Below are 17,160 nucleotides of genomic sequence, written 5' to 3' on the forward strand. Positions count from 1 at the left end.
CACTTAAGGTTAGGCTACGGTTACTTTGACCTCTTTATATGGCGAGACAAATATAAATATATATAACTCCATCCATCCATTTCCACTTCTGTCATGGGGCCAGGTGGGGTACACCCAGGACATGTTACCAGTCTTCTGGAGAGCTACATATGCCGTATAGCGCATAGAAACTGTTATGCCACAGCAGATCATCTGCCTCTGGCTCTCACCCCAACTTTCCTCTGCATGTCCTTCTCGACTCTGTCCACTATCCTTCCTCAGCACATGTCCAAACTAACTTTGTCTCCAAACTGTTCAACCTGAACTATCAATCTGATTAACTCATCTAATTATCCTGGCCACTCCCAATGAAATTGTCAACATCTTCAACTGGCACCTCCAGCCTCCTGTCTTCATGTTAGTGTGCCACCGTCTCCTTACCATACATCACAGTGGATCTCACTATCTAAGTTTCCATGAACCATGCCTGCAATAACACAAAATCTTTAATATAGCCTTTACTATGAGAGCTCTACTATACGCAGTACTACAACTAGTATAATAATAATAATAATAATTATTATTATTATTATAATAATTATTATTATTATTTACCTGAGCTCAAAATCATAAATTTCCTCCGCTCCACCAGAGGGCGCTAAAATATAAAAACAAAAACAAAGGGAGAAAAACACGTGGGCCTAACCGGACGACAAACACACTTCCTCCCGCAAAAACCCCGCCTCCGCGTTTCCATGCATTGGCGCGCTTCGCCTCTGTGGCCGTGGCTCGTCGCTCCTCCCCGGGTGGTGGTGCTACAGCTGCTGGTAGACTGACTGTAGCGGGCTGCGGGTGAAAACACAGCAGGCATGAGTGCAGCGGGTAGCGTTCGGCCCGGTTCGGTCCAGCAGGGACTTAAAGAGGCTCTGATCGAGACGCTGACGGCCATCCTGTCCCCGGTCCAAGAAGTGCGCGCCGCCGCGGAGGAGCAGATCAAAGTGCTGGAAGTGACAGAGGGTGAGTGGCAGCCGGGGTCTGAACAGCGCTTTGAGAAGTTAACCGGGGTGTTGTCGCTTATTAACAGCACGGGGGCCTCCGCTTCGCGCCCAGTGCGCGAACAGCTGACGGCCGCCGTTATTGGGGCTAACTTTGTGACTAAGCTAGCAGTCATTACGTTAGCTGAGCGACTGTCCTGGCTCCCCGGAGCAAACATTAGGCCACATTTCCAGGAGTTGGTGATGATTAAGATAATAATGATGATGATCTTCGATTGGGGTTCGAGACTGGCCGGTTGCTTTGCTCAGGCGATCGGTTCGGACAGCCGGATGTGTCACAAGTGTGGTCAGTAGCTCGGACCTAGTTACCAAGTTTGATGAAGCACATGGGAGCTGTGTACACCCCGGCCTCAGCAGCACGGCGGCGGGATCGACTCTGGGTTCAACATCTGCGTCAGTAAACCAAAGGGAAAGACAAGAGTCGCGTGGTCTTTTCAGCCAGGTGCGCGTGAACATCTTGATAAAAAATATTACCACTTTTTTCTGTCTCTCTCCTTTTTTGAGAGCAGCTACTTTGGTCACGTTCATGCAAACTCCAAAATCCGCTGTTTGACCGCCCGGACAATAGCGGATTCGCCGCCTGCCTAATATTAAACATTCATTAATTGCGCCGTCACTATGCTAACAATTGAATGCCTTACTGACAGATTGTTTTTTTTTTCCCCGCGAAGATGTGTCCCCGGGGGGCAGGGGCTTCTCCCAGACTTCCAGCTTCCTGCACCATCAGGACCAGCAGGGAGGGCAGTACACACAGGATGGCCAATGAAAGAGCTGTTAGTGTTTCATATGGAGTGGGAAAAGTCTGAGGCTTCAGTGTAGGAGGAAACCATCAAAGTCACAGAATGTGTGTCAGAATTGTATTAATGAGGGGGGAAAAGAAAGTAGTAGTGATGCTTGTACTTAGAACATGTTAACGTAGATCCTGAAGTAATCTTGTGGTGTTGCTTTATGCAGTTCATCTGTTGGCAAAGTTTTAAGACTTGATTACTTTTCTTCTTTTTTTGATAGAGAAATAAAAAGACACTTTCTGTCTGATTTTTAGTAAAATTTGGACAGATGGATACTGTAGCCAGGGGGGTGTAGCTCTGACTCTGCTAGACCTCCCATTGTTTGTCCTGCAGTCCTCGTGCTGCTGGTGAAAGGCTAATTGTGCGCACTGATGTCGGCTGTACTGCAGTATCGCAGCGAGCCGACCCTTTCCGCTGGCCCCGCTCTAAGGCAGCCGCGCTATGGGATTGTCAGCACTAACATTGTCTTCTGGCGCCTGATGTCACCCTGATGTCTTTGGCACCCTGCATGCCATGTTCAGACTAAAGCATGCTCCGCTCGAGTTTTTTCCCTCTGCCTGTATGGTGTGTCTCATGTCTCTTACTTAATGTCACACACTGATCCCTTGTCATCCTGTTGCTGCTGAAGGATGCATATTTTCATATTTTGCCAGGCTCTTTAAACCATAGTGAAAATTAATAATGGAAATGTGTAGGATTAGCAAAAACCTCATTTATAAATTCAGTATTTATACATCCACATTTGGCTTTTTCTATATTCATCATGCTCTAAGCGAGCTGATATGCATTTAGTTGTGTATTTATATCCTGTTGTCCTTGCTGATTTGTTCACATTGCAGAGTTTGGCGTCCACCTGGCAGAACTCACAGTCGACCCTCAGGGAGCACTTGCCATTCGTCAGGTGAGCAGGAGAGAAACTGAAAAAGAAAAAAAATGAACCTTTACAACAAACACCACTTTTTCTGTTGTTCCTCATCATTTTCTTGTTTGTGTGGTTGGCTGTGTTTACAGTTGGCATCCGTCATCCTGAAGCAGTATGTGGAGACTCACTGGTGTTCCCAATCGGAGAAGTTCAGGCCTCCTGAAACCACAGATCAGGTAAACCCTGCTTCATCCTCAGTCTCAGGAAGCATGTTCAGGCATCTCAAACACTTTTAATTATGTTGCAAATTCAAACTTTAGCTACATCATTTCTCACGCATTATGACAGTGAAGAAAAACCATGTTTTAGGCCTGCTTTCAGATGTATTAAAAACCAAAAACGCTCTGCTTCAGGCACTGCTAGTATTGTTCCAACAGTGCAATGGCAAAAGGATGATTCATCATTACTGAGGGGGGTAAAGACATTGTCACTTACAGCAGGGACTCACTCTGTAGGCCACATGGTGCTGTAGTATCTGAGAGGTGGCTGCCCGCTCAGAGAAGTATAATAACTTATCCATAATTGAGAAGAAGCAATGCTTATAAATCCTGCAGTGGTATTTAATTTGCCCTTTTTAAGAACAGCCTTCGGTATCCAGCCTCGTCTCAAAGAAGGAAAGTAATTGTAAAAGTGACCTATGTCTGATTATTAGTAAGTATAATCAGTGGTCAGAGTGAGGGAGCGGAGGGGCAGATCACCCAACTCTACACCCCTGTTACACGATTGAAGCCAAAGCGAGTCGGACTTTTGTTGTTCCCCTCCAGGCGAAAGCCGCCATTAGGGAGCTGCTGCCCAGCGGTCTGCGGGAGTCCATCAGCAAAGTCCGCTCCAGTGTTGCGTACGCCGTGTCGGCCATCGCCCACTGGGACTGGCCTGAGGCGTGGCCGCAGCTCTTCACCCTCCTGATGGAGATGCTGGTCAGCGGAGACGTTAATGCCGTGCACGGGGCCATGAGGGTGCTCACGGGTATGTAGTAACATATAAATAACACAATAAGTCTATCTGCTTGGGGAATTTTAAAGGTTGCACAAACATTTGATCCGTTTTGGAAGTCAACGCTTAAAGTGACTGTGATCTCAGGAGCAGTTGAGTTTTTTTTGTTGTTTTTTTAGCTTAGACTACAGCTAAGTTCTTGAAGATTAGCTTTATGCATTTCCATTTTTCAGAGTCTTTAGTTTACAACTTCTTTTTTTTTTGCAGAGTTTACTCGAGAGGTGACAGACACCCAGATGCCGCTAGTGGCTCCAGTCATCTTACCAGAGATGTATAAGATCTTTTCCATGGCAGAGGTACTCCTATATCTCCTTATGTGCTCCTTATCTCTATCAGTATTGAGCCTCTGTGGATGCAGGCACACATTTTACAGCTGTCAGTCTGAACAGTCCTGTTTTCTGTGACTGCCATTAATGACTGCACATTGCATTTGTGTGATACACCGGCATGGATCGCCTCCCTGAACTGTTTTCACTTTTGCAGGTTTACAGTATTCGTACTCGCTCCAGAGCAGTGGAGATATTCACCACCTGTGCCAACCTGATCTGTGCTATTGAAGAGCTTGAAAAGGTGAGGCGGGGTCAGCAAACGTTTCAGTTTTAAGTTGATGGCCTTTCAAAAAGGCTTCTACTCATGCATCACTTTTATATCTGCATTAAAGTGGAAGGTATAGACCTGAGTCGCTGTTGCTGTGTTTTTTAATAATCGTTCTTATTGACCTGGGTGTAGGGTGCAGCCAAAGCGTTGATCTTCCCTGTGGTGCAGCAGTTCACAGAAGCGTTTGTCCAAGCCCTGCAGATGCCCGATGGGCCCACGTCTGATAGCGGCCTCAAGATGGAAGTCCTCAAGGTGAGAAACTCTGTGCACTTGGACCCTTTTGTCGGACTGATTATGATCTGCAAACGTTAAGTCAGTCTTTTAGTTTTCTTTTTGTCTGTGGCTACTTTCCAGGGTTCAAATCCTTGTTTTCTTTGCTTATTCGTCTCACAGGCAGTGACAGCATTGGTAAAGAACTTCCCCAAACCCATGGTGTCCTCCATGCAGCAGATATTACCCATTGTGTGGAATACACTGACTGAAAGCGCAGCTTTATATCCTGTCACCTATGTATTAGCTGTTTCCTCGCTCCCAGCAATCGTTTGAAGAGCATTTGTTTTGGGGCTGAACACTTCTTACCTCGAGGTTTGACTTCCTTTTGGGCATCTTGCAGACAGACAGGTCATTTGCTGTGACTTGTGATCTCTTGTTTATTTGACAGTTTCTCTAAACCACTAATCCACATTACTGTCGCAGTTTTTAATGTATGGAAATCACCTGCTTACTCAGCAGGATCAAAACCTCCTTTGACATACTTAAAGAAGCACTGGGGTGTGACAAGGTAATGGACTTCACAGACAAGCTGTCTGTATAGGGTCATCTCATATAATAATTAAATTTACAGCCATTAATGAGAGAAAAACGTTTTTGTGAGTGCATTGATCCTTAACCAGATCTTCACTTATGTGAGAACAGAAGTGAACTACACAGAGGAAGTGGACGACCCAGTAGACTCAGACGGTGAGCAGAATTCAAGTCTTGCTGTGTTACACATGGTTATTAATATTGTTATCCACTTATTTATTTATTTGGTTGCTTGTGTTTTTGCAGGTGAGGTTTTGGGCTTTGAGAATTTGGTGTTCAGCATCTTTGAGTTTGTCCACACGCTGCTGGAGAACAACAAGTTGAAGAGCACGGTGAGGAAGGCGCTGCCTGAACTCATCTATTACATCATCCTGTACATGCAGATCACTGAGGACCAGGTGAGAAACGACTGCAACATCTGGTAGAAGATGCACGTGTAGGTGGAAGTAAAAAAGAAAAAACTAAGTATATTTGTGTTGTTTCTCTTCAGATCAAAGTGTGGACAGCTAACCCGCAGCAGTTTGTGGAGGACGAGGATGATGACACCTTCTCCTACTCTGTCAGGATCTCTGCTCAGGACCTGCTGCTGGTGAGAGAACAACAAAAAAAGTATCACTGCTTAGTAGGAGTGCAACGATACACAAAATTCCCGGTTTGGTTCAATACTTTGGTGTCACGGTTCGATATTTTTTTCGATGCAAAAAAAATGTTCATGCCTTTTAAATTTGTAATTTATTAAAATTATAAATATATATTTTAACTCAAAGTACAGTTTTTAAATTTAATGTTGCTGAAACAACAAAATAAAAAAAATAAATCTATCTGATCGAGAAATCATTCGTCTTTGGAAAAGAGAGTTTATTACAGAGAAATGGCTCTTTCCAAAATAAAAGCTATACTATCCGCTTCTTCTGGGCTATATTCTCAGCAGCATATTAAACATATCAGGTCCCCATAAGGAGAATCATGTGCTAATGGCTGTCTAAATGACTCGGGTAAAGTTTGTAGCATGTGTGCTTGTTGTTTTTCTCTGCTTCCACTTGTCTTTGCACTAGGATGCTGTCGGCGTAAATCTACAGTCATATTCGTTGTGTTCCCACTAGTGCTGTCAGCGTTAATCTCGTTGAAATGACCTTAACGCCATAACGCGGCAGATCTCCGTTAACGAGCTACCGCGGATCGCCCCGTGCATGGGGCTGGACGGCGTCAATACGTTAACAAGCTAACTGCGCTAACGCACTAGTTCCCAACAATTGAGCATTGCGTGGCACATCCAACATACTGTTTTATTTTTGTCCATGACACGCTTACCATCAGCAGTGTTGGGAAGGTTACTTTTAAAATGTATTCCATTACAGAATACAGAATACATGCCCCAAAATGTATTCTGTAACGTATTCCGTTACTTTACTCAATGACAGTAACGTATTCTGAATACTTTGGATTACTTAATATATTATCATGCTGTTTACAACTACGTGAATGTACTATTGCTGTGTGATTTATTACTATTACTGAAGGTCCGCGACTCCGAGCTGTAGTAAAGGGACCTCTGACTAATACGTCGGGGTCCCTGTCGGGCTCGTAGCTGAAAAATAGCTTTACTTTGTTGGGGGGGTCAACTTTGCTTGTGAGAGACAGAGAGAGGCGTTGAAAGACTGCTCCAACGGAACTTATTGTTTCGGAGGAAAACACGAACACGGTGTACAGTCGAGTCTTAATAGCTTACTTACAACTGGGCTCGTCAGGCACTCTTCTTGGCTGCAGTGGCTATTATTATATTTACATGCTTCCAGCTCCCGTTTTTGCTCGATGACAACTCGTACCTTTCCACTCGCTTTTTTTCTCCCTCCTCGCGCTCACAGACACATAACGGGTATGACAGTCCATTCTCCCTGCAGCACGGACTACACTGCCCATGATGCTACATTCTTTAGAGCAGGGCTGCCCAATCCCAGTCCTCGAGAGCTACTATCCTGCAGCTTTTAGATGCATCCCTAATCCAACACAGCTGAATCAAATGGTTTGATTACCTCTTCAGCATGCCATCATGTTTGGCAAAGGCCTGATAACAAGCCATTCATTTGATTCGGGTGTGTGGGAACAAGGATGCATCTAAAAGCTGCAGGACGGTAGCTCTCGAGGACCGGGATTGGGCACCCCTGCTTTAGAGCTATGCTTGTAGCATTCTGCCTGTTAGCTTAGCACAACAACAACAACAACAAAAGGCACTCTCTCACCCAGGAAACACGCAGAGAGAGAGCGTCACCCTGTAACCATGGCAACCGTAACGCTGCCACCTGGAACAACAGAACATAGCTGTCAAACAAAACCCAAACAGTCCTGACCCGCCACGATATGAAACAGGAAAGTACTGCCGTGTAATCCATTTATTTCAACACAGTATCTGTATTCTAAATACCACCTTTTTAAACGGTAACTGTAACGGAATACAGTTACTCATATTTTGTATTTTAAATACGTAACGGCGGTACATGTATTCCGTTACTCCCCAACACTGACCTTCAGGGTCATACTTCACATGAAAACCAAAATAGTTCCAAAGGCCAGATCTGAATGAGGGTGGGGGAGGTTCAATTTGCCATGTTGCAACGAGCTTAGCTTCTGTCTTGCTAGCTTGCGCTGCGCTCAGTGGATCTGCACTCGACAGTGCAGCCTAGGCGGAGTAGTGGAACGCAGATCCACTTAGCGCTCAGCACAGACAGCATCGTCAGATGAAAAGTTGATAAAATAAATAAAAAAAATTGTATTGTTCATACATATGCATACGACCGAAAGCACTGTATCGAACGGTTCAATATCAATACGAGTATTGTTGCACCCCTACTGCTTAGGTAAAGCAATCTTATTGGATAAAGGTCTCAGGTATGAGAGCTGTTATTTAATTGGCTGACAGATGACGCCTGCTTTTAAACACAGAGGCACTTTTTTTTGTAAATTAACAGCCTCCTTGATCTAGTTTAGTTTGACTGACTTGAGCCATTTCAGTTCCAAGATGGTTATAGAGAGGTATTTCAATAAGTTTGCAGGTTTTATCTTACAACTTTCAGTTATTATTTATATAAAATGAAAAAGAATTACAAGAAGTCGAACTTATCTGAGGCTGTAAAGCAGAGAACATGAGGATGTGCGTGTCTGCCAGGCAGCTGTATTTAGACTGAGGGAAATAATCCTCTTGGCTCTGCTTTTTCTTCTCCTACACACACACACACACACACACAACCTCCACGGACACTGGAGGCAGATTTTAAAGCTGTGAAAGAAATGGGAACAGTTTTGTTTTTGTTTTCACTATACACTGTGTGTGTTTCATGCAGTGTTATGATAGAAGAGGTTAGATCTGTGCAGTCAAACACATCCAGAAGTTTGTTGTGGTGTCAAAGTCGTACTTGCTCATGATCTCGCTTTTCAGCCTGGGGTTCGCCCTGATCAGGTGTATCATGACGGTAACCTTTGACCTCTTTTTGCAGGCCGTCGCTGCAGAGTTTCAGAATGAGAGCGCAGCAGCGCTGGCAGCAGCTGCAACCAGACACTTCCAGGAGGCAGAGCAGGCTAAAAACGGTGGCAATGAGCACTGGTGAGGGCAGACTCGGTCACAGCCAGTCTGGCTTTCTATGTTTTCGCTTTCTGTTCCTTATGTTGCTTTTATTTTAAAACAGGTGGAAGATCCACGAGGCCTGTATGTTGGCCCTCGGCTCAGTCAAGACCATCATCACAGAGAACGTGAAAAATGGCCGCATCCAGTTTGACATGCACGGTTTTTTGGCCGGCGTTGTCCTGGGTGATCTCAACCTGACGGGTGAGTCCGGTCAGCAGAAAAACAGGAACAAAGCTCCTGAGTTTTTTCTGCAAGAGCGTGGAACTTCTGACGAGAACTAACTTTGAGTCCTTTGTTATATCTCTGACCTCGAATGATCTAACAAGCCGTGAAATTCCCCCATAAACTATAAAAGACTGCATTTTAATATTTTAGGTTTTTTTAACACGTCAAAGCCGTCAAACTGCAATGAAACGTGAAAACGGTTATTTCACTCTTTATGTTTCTCACCTCATCTTGCTTGTTTTTTCTTTCCCAGCGGCGTCTCCCTTCCTTCTCGGTCGTGCTCTGTGGGCGGCCAGTCGCTTTACAGCCGCCATGTCTCCCGAGGTCATCCAGCAGTTTCTCCAGGTCACAGTCAGCGCCCTCCATGACTGCCGGCCGCCTTCTCTCCGCATCTCCGCGGTCAGGGCCATCTGGGGGTGAGCTAGCCGTTCATAATTGTAACCAGGTCACCGCCAAAAGAAAACCATCCTTTTATTTTGTGATTGAGCAACTTTGTCTTGGTCCACGGTACAGGTTGTAGCCTGTTACATTCGGGAGCTGTTTAAAAAAGCAGGCAGGTATCTCAGATTTGCACAAAACCTGGGAACAGAAGGAAAACCACTATCCTAGACTTGTCCGAATCTCATAAAAGATTTCTAAAGGAACCTCTAAATGTCCACTTTCAAGTAGAGCAGGGCGATATGGCCAAAAATATTTATCACGATATATATTTGAAAATTTGCGATAACGATATAACTGACGATATAATTGATGCGAGACAAAATACAACTCCACAACATTACTAGCGCAAAAAGACAACCTTCCATTTATTTTCACTTAAACAAGAAGCTGGTTTTTATGTACATTAAAGCTTTATAAAAATGTAACAGTGCAAATGCAAATTCCTTGCTGAAAATTTAACTAAAAGGCATTTCCAGTAGAAATGGGCTGACATATCCTGAGCATAACCATGTATAATATCCACTGAAGTTAAAAAGAGGTGCTTTGCAACATTAAACTGCAGTGTGCAGTACGTATTTTTCGGACCATAAGGTGCACGGGATTATAAAACACATTAAGCGAAACAAAGCAGTCAGATAAATCAAACTTTATTAAACTCATTCTTCTTGCTTCCTCCACTTCTGTACCATTGATTCATTAATGTTGAATTCTCTGCAGCTGCTCTATTCCCATGTTGTTGCAGTATATTAATGACTAACCTCATATTGTGGATGGATTATCTCAGTTGTTCTCCTGACTGAAGTTTGGTGCGTTTACAGCATCCTGCCATGCGATTGCATTTGTCTCTAACCATGAGGAACCTTCACGTTAACTTTTATAAGTGGAAAAGTGTTAGTGTTCGTCCTCCAGCTTCACTGTTTATGTTATGCTAACATAGCTGTGTCGCTAGCGATCACGTAGCACATCATTATATACCAGCTAGCCCAACTTCAGTAACCCTACAAACGTCACTGCTGTTTAGTTTCCTGTCTTCATTTATGTTGGAAGTGATAGCAGAGCTGTACGTTTGAATTTTTTCAGAAATCTCTGAACATGCAATATCATGCTTAGGTAACTAGCGAAACTAGCGAGCTAACTTCCGCTAGCTTCCTGCTAACTTCTAACTCCATTAAATGTAATAAATTTTGTTTTCATGGATGCCTGGAAGTTAAACTTCATAGTTACACCTGGTAAAGCAGCAATGCTGATCGTTTTATTAAAGATGAAAGAATTTAGACAGTTTCCAGTGATGCTGCAGTGTTCGTTTGACCTGAAGATTACGGAGTTTAGGACCCAGATTACTCCCAGATTTAAGAGCATCTTAGTCCGACAAATACGACAATAACGACGGCCGCTTGCATGTTCTGCAAAAAAATGTGCTTTGTCGTGTATCTGACGGACAAACACCAAACCAGTTCCACATCACTGAAGTTGCACCATTTTTACAAACCAATTCTGGTTCATCTGTTTCACTCAACAATCGGCCATGTGCGTATGAACACAAAGGCACTGCGCATGCGCGTTTTACTCCCATTCTATCGCGATATTTCATTTTCCTATCGTTGCCTAACATTATACCGGTATTACCGTGAACGGTATAATATGGCCCAGCCCTACTTTCAAGCATCTTGCTCTGTGTGGGTCTCCCATGCCATCATCAGTGACTTCAGGAAGTTACTCAGCCACAACATAAATTAGTTAAACTATTTAAGTGATATTAAGATAACCGACTAGTGGCTGTATGCTTAACTTTACCAAACACATTGATTTCTCGTCTAAATTTCAACAGGTAATCAGATAAGTTAATTTCTTTCAGCAGCTGTGCAGTTGGGTTTTATGTTTCGTAGGTTTTTCGCATCATATCCTTTCCTCGTCTGAACTTGAGTTGTTTCATGGTTTCTGTGCTTGTTAGTTTTGTCCATCACTAAAATATGAAACAGATCATGAAGTAGAGCCAACAGTCCCACATGAAAAGGTGTTACCTCAAAGCAGTGACTATAAAGTTATAAAAATATTAAGGATGCTGCGTGTTCATGTCTCCAGGTACTGTGATCAGCTGAAACTGTCGGAGAGCACACATGTCATTCAGCCCTTCCTCCCCAGCATCCTAGATGGACTGGTTCAACTGGCCGCCCAGTTCAGCTCTGAAGTGCTGACGCTTGTCATGGAGACGCTGTGCATCGTCTGCACCGTTGACCCGGCGTTCACCACCAGTGCCGAGAATAAGATCTGCCCCCTCACCATTGCCATTTTCCTTAAATATAACAACGGTACTTGACTCACACCTTCTTTGACTGTTGAACTAAATTCCCAGCATGCTCTGGTCATCAGCACCTGATTGCAAAATCTTAAGTTGTACCACCTTTTCCAAGCAAAGTGCTTCCCGGATGAGGACATGGTGTGATAAGATTTGTGTCCTCGTGTCCTCAGACCCTGTGGTGGCATCCCTGGCTCAGGACATCTTTAAGGAACTGGCACAGATTGAAGGCTGTCAGGGCCCCATGCAGATGCGTCTCATCCCCACGCTTATCAGCATCATGCAGGCTCCACATGACAAGATCCCCACCGGACTGTGCGCTGTAAGTACCAGGTGGCATATACAAAGCTGTTCAGAGAATTACGAGGTGCAATAATGTGTGTCAGTCTGCTTTTAAAAAATAATTTATTATGTTAGTTCAAAATAACTTATTTGAAATGATTGCACAGTGACATTTGCCACATTTAAAGAAGAAAAAGTATACAAGTAAGAGTCTTCATGTAACAGTGGGCATAAGTATTGCTTCAGTCAGCGTGCAGACCAACAAAAACAAGAACTGGCCCAAGAAATGTGGATCAGTGGAAGCCAAAAATGCCCTTTGTGGGGGGTTTTTGTGTTTTAAATATGTAATACTTGACATTTTCTGCATCCAGCTGAGACGATTGCTGAGGATAGATCATGATTCTTTCTGAAAACATCGGTTTCTCTTTCTGTTCTCCTGCTCTGTCGCAGACGTCCATTGACATCCTGACCACAGTTGTCAGAAACACCAAACCCCCTCTGTCAGAGCTGTTGGTGTGCCAAGCGTTTCCTGTGGTGGCACAGTGCACCCTGCGCACTGATGACAATGCGATAATGCAGGTAAACAAAACAAAGACGAAAAGGTCCAGAAATAATTATGTCACACGTGGTCACTTTAACTGTGTAAAATGTAGCATGTGGTGTAACACATTGATCACTTCGCTCCTCTCTCCAGAACGGCGGTGAGTGTCTGCGGGCGTACGTCTCCATCGCCCTCGAGCAGGTTGTCCAGTGGCGGGACGACCAGGGAAACAGCGGCCTTTGGTACGTCATGCAGGTGGTCAACCAGCTGCTGGATCCCCGGACGTCCGAGTTCACTGCCGCCTTCGTGGGCAGGTTGGTGTCCACTTTAATCTCTCAGGCTGGAACTGAGCTCGGTGAGCAGCTGGATCAGATCCTCCGAGCGATTCTGAGCAAGATGCAGCAAGCCGAGACCCTCAGTGTCATGCAGGTAGGAAGGAAAGATGGTTGATGGCTTTGCCGAAGGGCCGCAGGCTGAATTTCTTTATTTTAATTGAGTTCCACTGGATGCCGGTATCTGAACCACCTCCTGTTTCTCCTCCCTCTCCAGTCTCTGATCATGGTGTTTGCCCACCTGGTTCACTCTCAGCTGGAACCTCTGCTGGAGTTTTTGTGCAGCCTGCCTGGACCGACAGGGAAACCCGCCCTGGAGTTCGTCATGACCGAGTGGATGAGCAGGCAGCACCTTTTCTACGGGCAGTACGAGGGGAAGGTCAGGTAAGAAAACTACAACGATTTTACTTTGGCCTACAGTGAAAGAAGATCTGAAAGGAAGAACATGCGTCATGTCAGAACATGAAAACCTTCAGCTTTGAGTTCAGGCTGTGTTGTTTTAAAAGTGATTGGGATGAGTGAAAGGTGGATCTGACTAAGAACCTGAATACACAAACTCTCAGCTTTGTCTATTATGGACTGTATCTGAAGAAGTGAACACCATGGTGAAAGCACTCGTGCATTTAAAAAAAAGTGCTTGTATGAATGGGTGAACAAGGCATGTTGTATAAAGCATTTTCAGAGTGTAAAAGCGATGTATAAGAACGTGTCCATTCAAATGTACTCTTGAATTCCTGCAGCACGGTGGCTCTCTGCAAGCTGCTGCAGCACAGTCTCAACACTGATGATAAACGTCTCCAGGACATTGTGGTGAAAGGTGAAGAAATCTACAGTCCAGACGACGGCATCCGCACACGCTCCAAATCTGCAAAGAGTAAGACACTAAATGATTTTGAACTTGAACAGAGAGACTGCTGAAAGCAGAAGTTTTATCATGAGAAAATGCAAATGTTTCGATTGAACAGATCCAGAGCGTTGGACCAACATTCCTTTGCTGGTGAAGATCTTTAAGTTGATCATTAACGAGCTTTCGACTGTAGTCGAGGCAAACGCCAGCAGGACGAACGCCGCAGACTGGAGCCAAGGTGAGTCAGTATGTACTCGTGGACCCCAGTACACCGTCACCAGAAGTCAGAAACTCCACACAGGCCTGTTGGGGGAGCTCCAGTCCTTTTACAAATGCACTCGTTTATTCAATTATATTTGTAGTTCCTAAATGTGATGTTGACTCAGGTCTCTAGAAGTGCATCATGTTGGGCAGGTGAAGCCTTCTGACTTACTGAAAAATCGCAGTTTGTTCAGTTGTTCTATTGAATTGCTGGGACAGCAGACCTTTCAGTAACCAGCTGTTATTTCTGCTCATCTTAGATTCCAGTGGTATGTGGGAGGACCAGGGGGAGGACGAGGTGGAGGATGATGATGACGAGGACGAAGGGCTGGCGGGGCAGCTCCTTTCTGATCTCATTGCCGCTAACAAATACGGTACCAGTATCTCCTCACTGGATTTCATCTTAATTTCTTCTAAGAGCAGCTCCCTCTCTGTGTTCATGACAGAACGTTGTTTCACCTCAGCGAATAAAATGTTATTTTTATAGATGATGATTATTACGAGGACGACGATGAGGATGATCCAGATGCCTTGAAAGACCCCATATATCAGATTGACCTGCAGGTAAGTGTCTTACTTCAGATCTAAGCGTGGGTGGGACACACTGGTTGAAGCTGTGGAGCGACAGAGAATAATAATATGAAAGCCAGCTTCTGTGTTTTTACTGCTGGAGCTGGTTTCCTCTGACATTTTATTGGCCTCTCTGTTGTCTTTCACTTAGTCAAACACAAGTCAAAGACTTCTGCTGGTTCCCTTTGAATGAGTAACAATAATTTAGATATTTATGCCAAATATCATGTAGATTGAACATTTAGTCTTCATTGATAAACTATCAATGAAGACTAAATGTTCAATCGACTTGCTCAGATTAATCTTCACTGGTTGATGCATAAGCATAAAAACATGGATCTTTGCTATTTCATGAATGAAAATGTCTGCTTGAGATAATTAAACCTCATTTAACACAACTCTATTTACAGTGCTGTACTTTTCTTTTGGCCGTAGCTGAAATCTACTTAAGTGATGCCAACAGTATATCTGTGTATGTATAGATTTTTAGCAGTTGCACATAAGTAAACCTCCTCACGAACTACCTTTCTGTTACCCATCTTTCAACCCGTGTAGATATTCTGCTCACGTGTTTGTAGCTTATACTGCCATCTTGAGTATCAATAGTGAGCTATTCAAAGTATTAACAAGGGAAATATGTATTGACTGTATTATGCACTTAACAGCCACTTTATTAGGTCACCTTGCTAGTACTGGGTTGTACCCATTATGCCAGCAGACATACTGTAATACATTATGTTCATATATAAGCTGCCCGGGAGGCTGCAGCCCTTAAGAGTGGCCAAGGTCATTGCTGCGAGTTTACCAGCGTTTTCTGCCCTAGAATGTCAAATCAGATGAGAAGACGCTCTAATTATAACAGAGCTTTAGGATAAAATGGCCTGCTGGATTAATGTTGGAGATGAGACACGCAATTTGCACTTTCATCTGCTGGTAAACAAGCATTTTTCAGGATGCATGGCATTGGGTCGAGTTGTGTACTATTGAGGAACCGAGCCATTAATAATGTTAGTCGGAACAACGGTGTTTACCGGCTGGTTCGTGTTGAACTGCTGCTGTAAACGGGGTAAATTGAGATGAGGCTGATAAGCCCTGTGAGTGCTGACTAAAACTGAATTCCATGAAAAAGTGCATTATTGGTTCCGGCTTTTTAAAATATGCTAATGTGCTGCTTTTCCTGTCAGTGATTACGATAAGTTCAAGGTTTGGGTTGTACAAAGAGTCACTGTGACAGCTCTGAGACCATCTTCTGAATCCTTAAATACAAACCATCCATTTATTTTTAGGTGGGTACAAAGACCGGCCGGAACCATTCATGCTTTGAATCGCGGGTGTAAAGTCACAACACCAAAAACTGATCGCTTTATCCTCAAATCCAACTGAATGTTTGAGCTAAAGCTGAAGAAATGTTTAAGTTGTTTTCCCCACAGGATTTACCACCTGATTACCTCCACTGTATCCTCTGTCTCCTCTTCAGGCTTACCTTACAGACTTCCTGACACAGTTCGCCCAGCAGCCGTGCTACAGCATGTTCTCAGGCCACCTCAACCAAGCCGAGAGACAAACCCTTCAGTCTATAGGCCTCTAGCCCCGCCGTCTGCAGCTCCAGCACATCATCTTCCATCATCAGCCCCGTCACATGACCCTCACAATGAATTTACAGCAAAAGAAAAAGAGAAGTTGATAAAAGAGGAGGGGGATGGGGTGGGAAGAGACTCATGCACGTGTCCATAGCTCTCCTGTTACTACATTCTTGTGATGGGATGAAGGACTCTGTTAAAACGAGCAGCGTGGCGAGGTGAGCGACTGCACCGGTCAGTTCCCGAAGAGAGTCTCACCATTTTGAAGGAACTTCAAACTGGACGAGAAGGTTGAACCTTGATGTATGTACGGACTTTTTCGCCACGTGTTGTTTGTAATTTAGCCCGTTTATTTTTGTGTGTGTTTCTGTACAAACGAAACGAGTGAGGTGCAAGACAGAGAAACACTTCCAGGAGAACTTCACATGGACTGAAGGAAAACAAAACACCGGGATGTTCGAGAGGGAGAGAAACATTGGCGGCCTTATATTCCATAAAACAGACTGTTGACAACAGGAAATGAAGCGCTTTCAGACCCGCTGACGTGTATCTGGGTACGGTGGGTATTTGGGAATTAACACTGTTGCCATGGTGATTCACAGCCTTGTCATTTCCTTGTACCCATTGGCGTTTGGGATGAAAACATTTCTAAATAAAAGTCCCAGCAGGACAACATTTTCAGAATGATCACCAGATTCCTGTCTTTGTGTCCGACTTCAACTGAAACAGAAAAACGCTTCACCTACTCGGACTCTGATTGCTGACATGTCTGTTTTGACCTTTACTTGGAGTCCAGGGTGGAACAGAAAGCAACAAAATTATTATTAAACTACAGAATTAACAACTAATCACTGATTCAAAGAAAACAAATACAGGACTTAAGATCTCGCAGGTTTGCCACAAACATAAAAGCATCGTCCACTCAGCAGAGTGCAGTGTCTCAACAGGGCTACGTCCTGAGGCTTAAAATGCAAAATCTAAGAAGTCGGTGCTTTTCAGCTGTGGCAGATCTGGAAGCCCAAGAGGTA

The 17,160-nt window shown here is 44.2% G+C and overlaps 1 protein-coding gene across 1 annotated transcript; it reads left to right on the forward strand.

Annotated features, from left to right (window-relative positions):
- Positions 1-714: 714 nt before the first annotated feature.
- Positions 715-16,819, forward strand: ipo9 (importin 9). The gene is made up of 24 exons (XM_026166833.2): positions 715-996; positions 2,662-2,723; positions 2,834-2,920; positions 3,509-3,710; positions 3,945-4,033; positions 4,221-4,307; positions 4,467-4,586; positions 4,728-4,828; positions 5,236-5,294; positions 5,385-5,536; positions 5,629-5,727; positions 8,630-8,736; positions 8,819-8,958; positions 9,236-9,398; positions 11,506-11,732; positions 11,893-12,041; positions 12,452-12,580; positions 12,696-12,971; positions 13,092-13,258; positions 13,615-13,748; positions 13,840-13,959; positions 14,243-14,356; positions 14,470-14,546; positions 16,030-16,819. Exons 1-24 carry the CDS (start codon positions 849-851, stop codon positions 16,138-16,140), a joined length of 3,120 nt encoding a protein of 1,039 aa, XP_026022618.2. The 5' UTR covers positions 715-848; the 3' UTR covers positions 16,141-16,819.
- Positions 16,820-17,160: the final 341 nt, after the last annotated feature.

This window comes from Astatotilapia calliptera, chromosome 5 (assembly GCF_964374335.1).
Source record: "Astatotilapia calliptera chromosome 5, fAstCal68.1, whole genome shotgun sequence".
NCBI lineage: Eukaryota > Metazoa > Chordata > Actinopteri > Cichliformes > Cichlidae > Astatotilapia > Astatotilapia calliptera.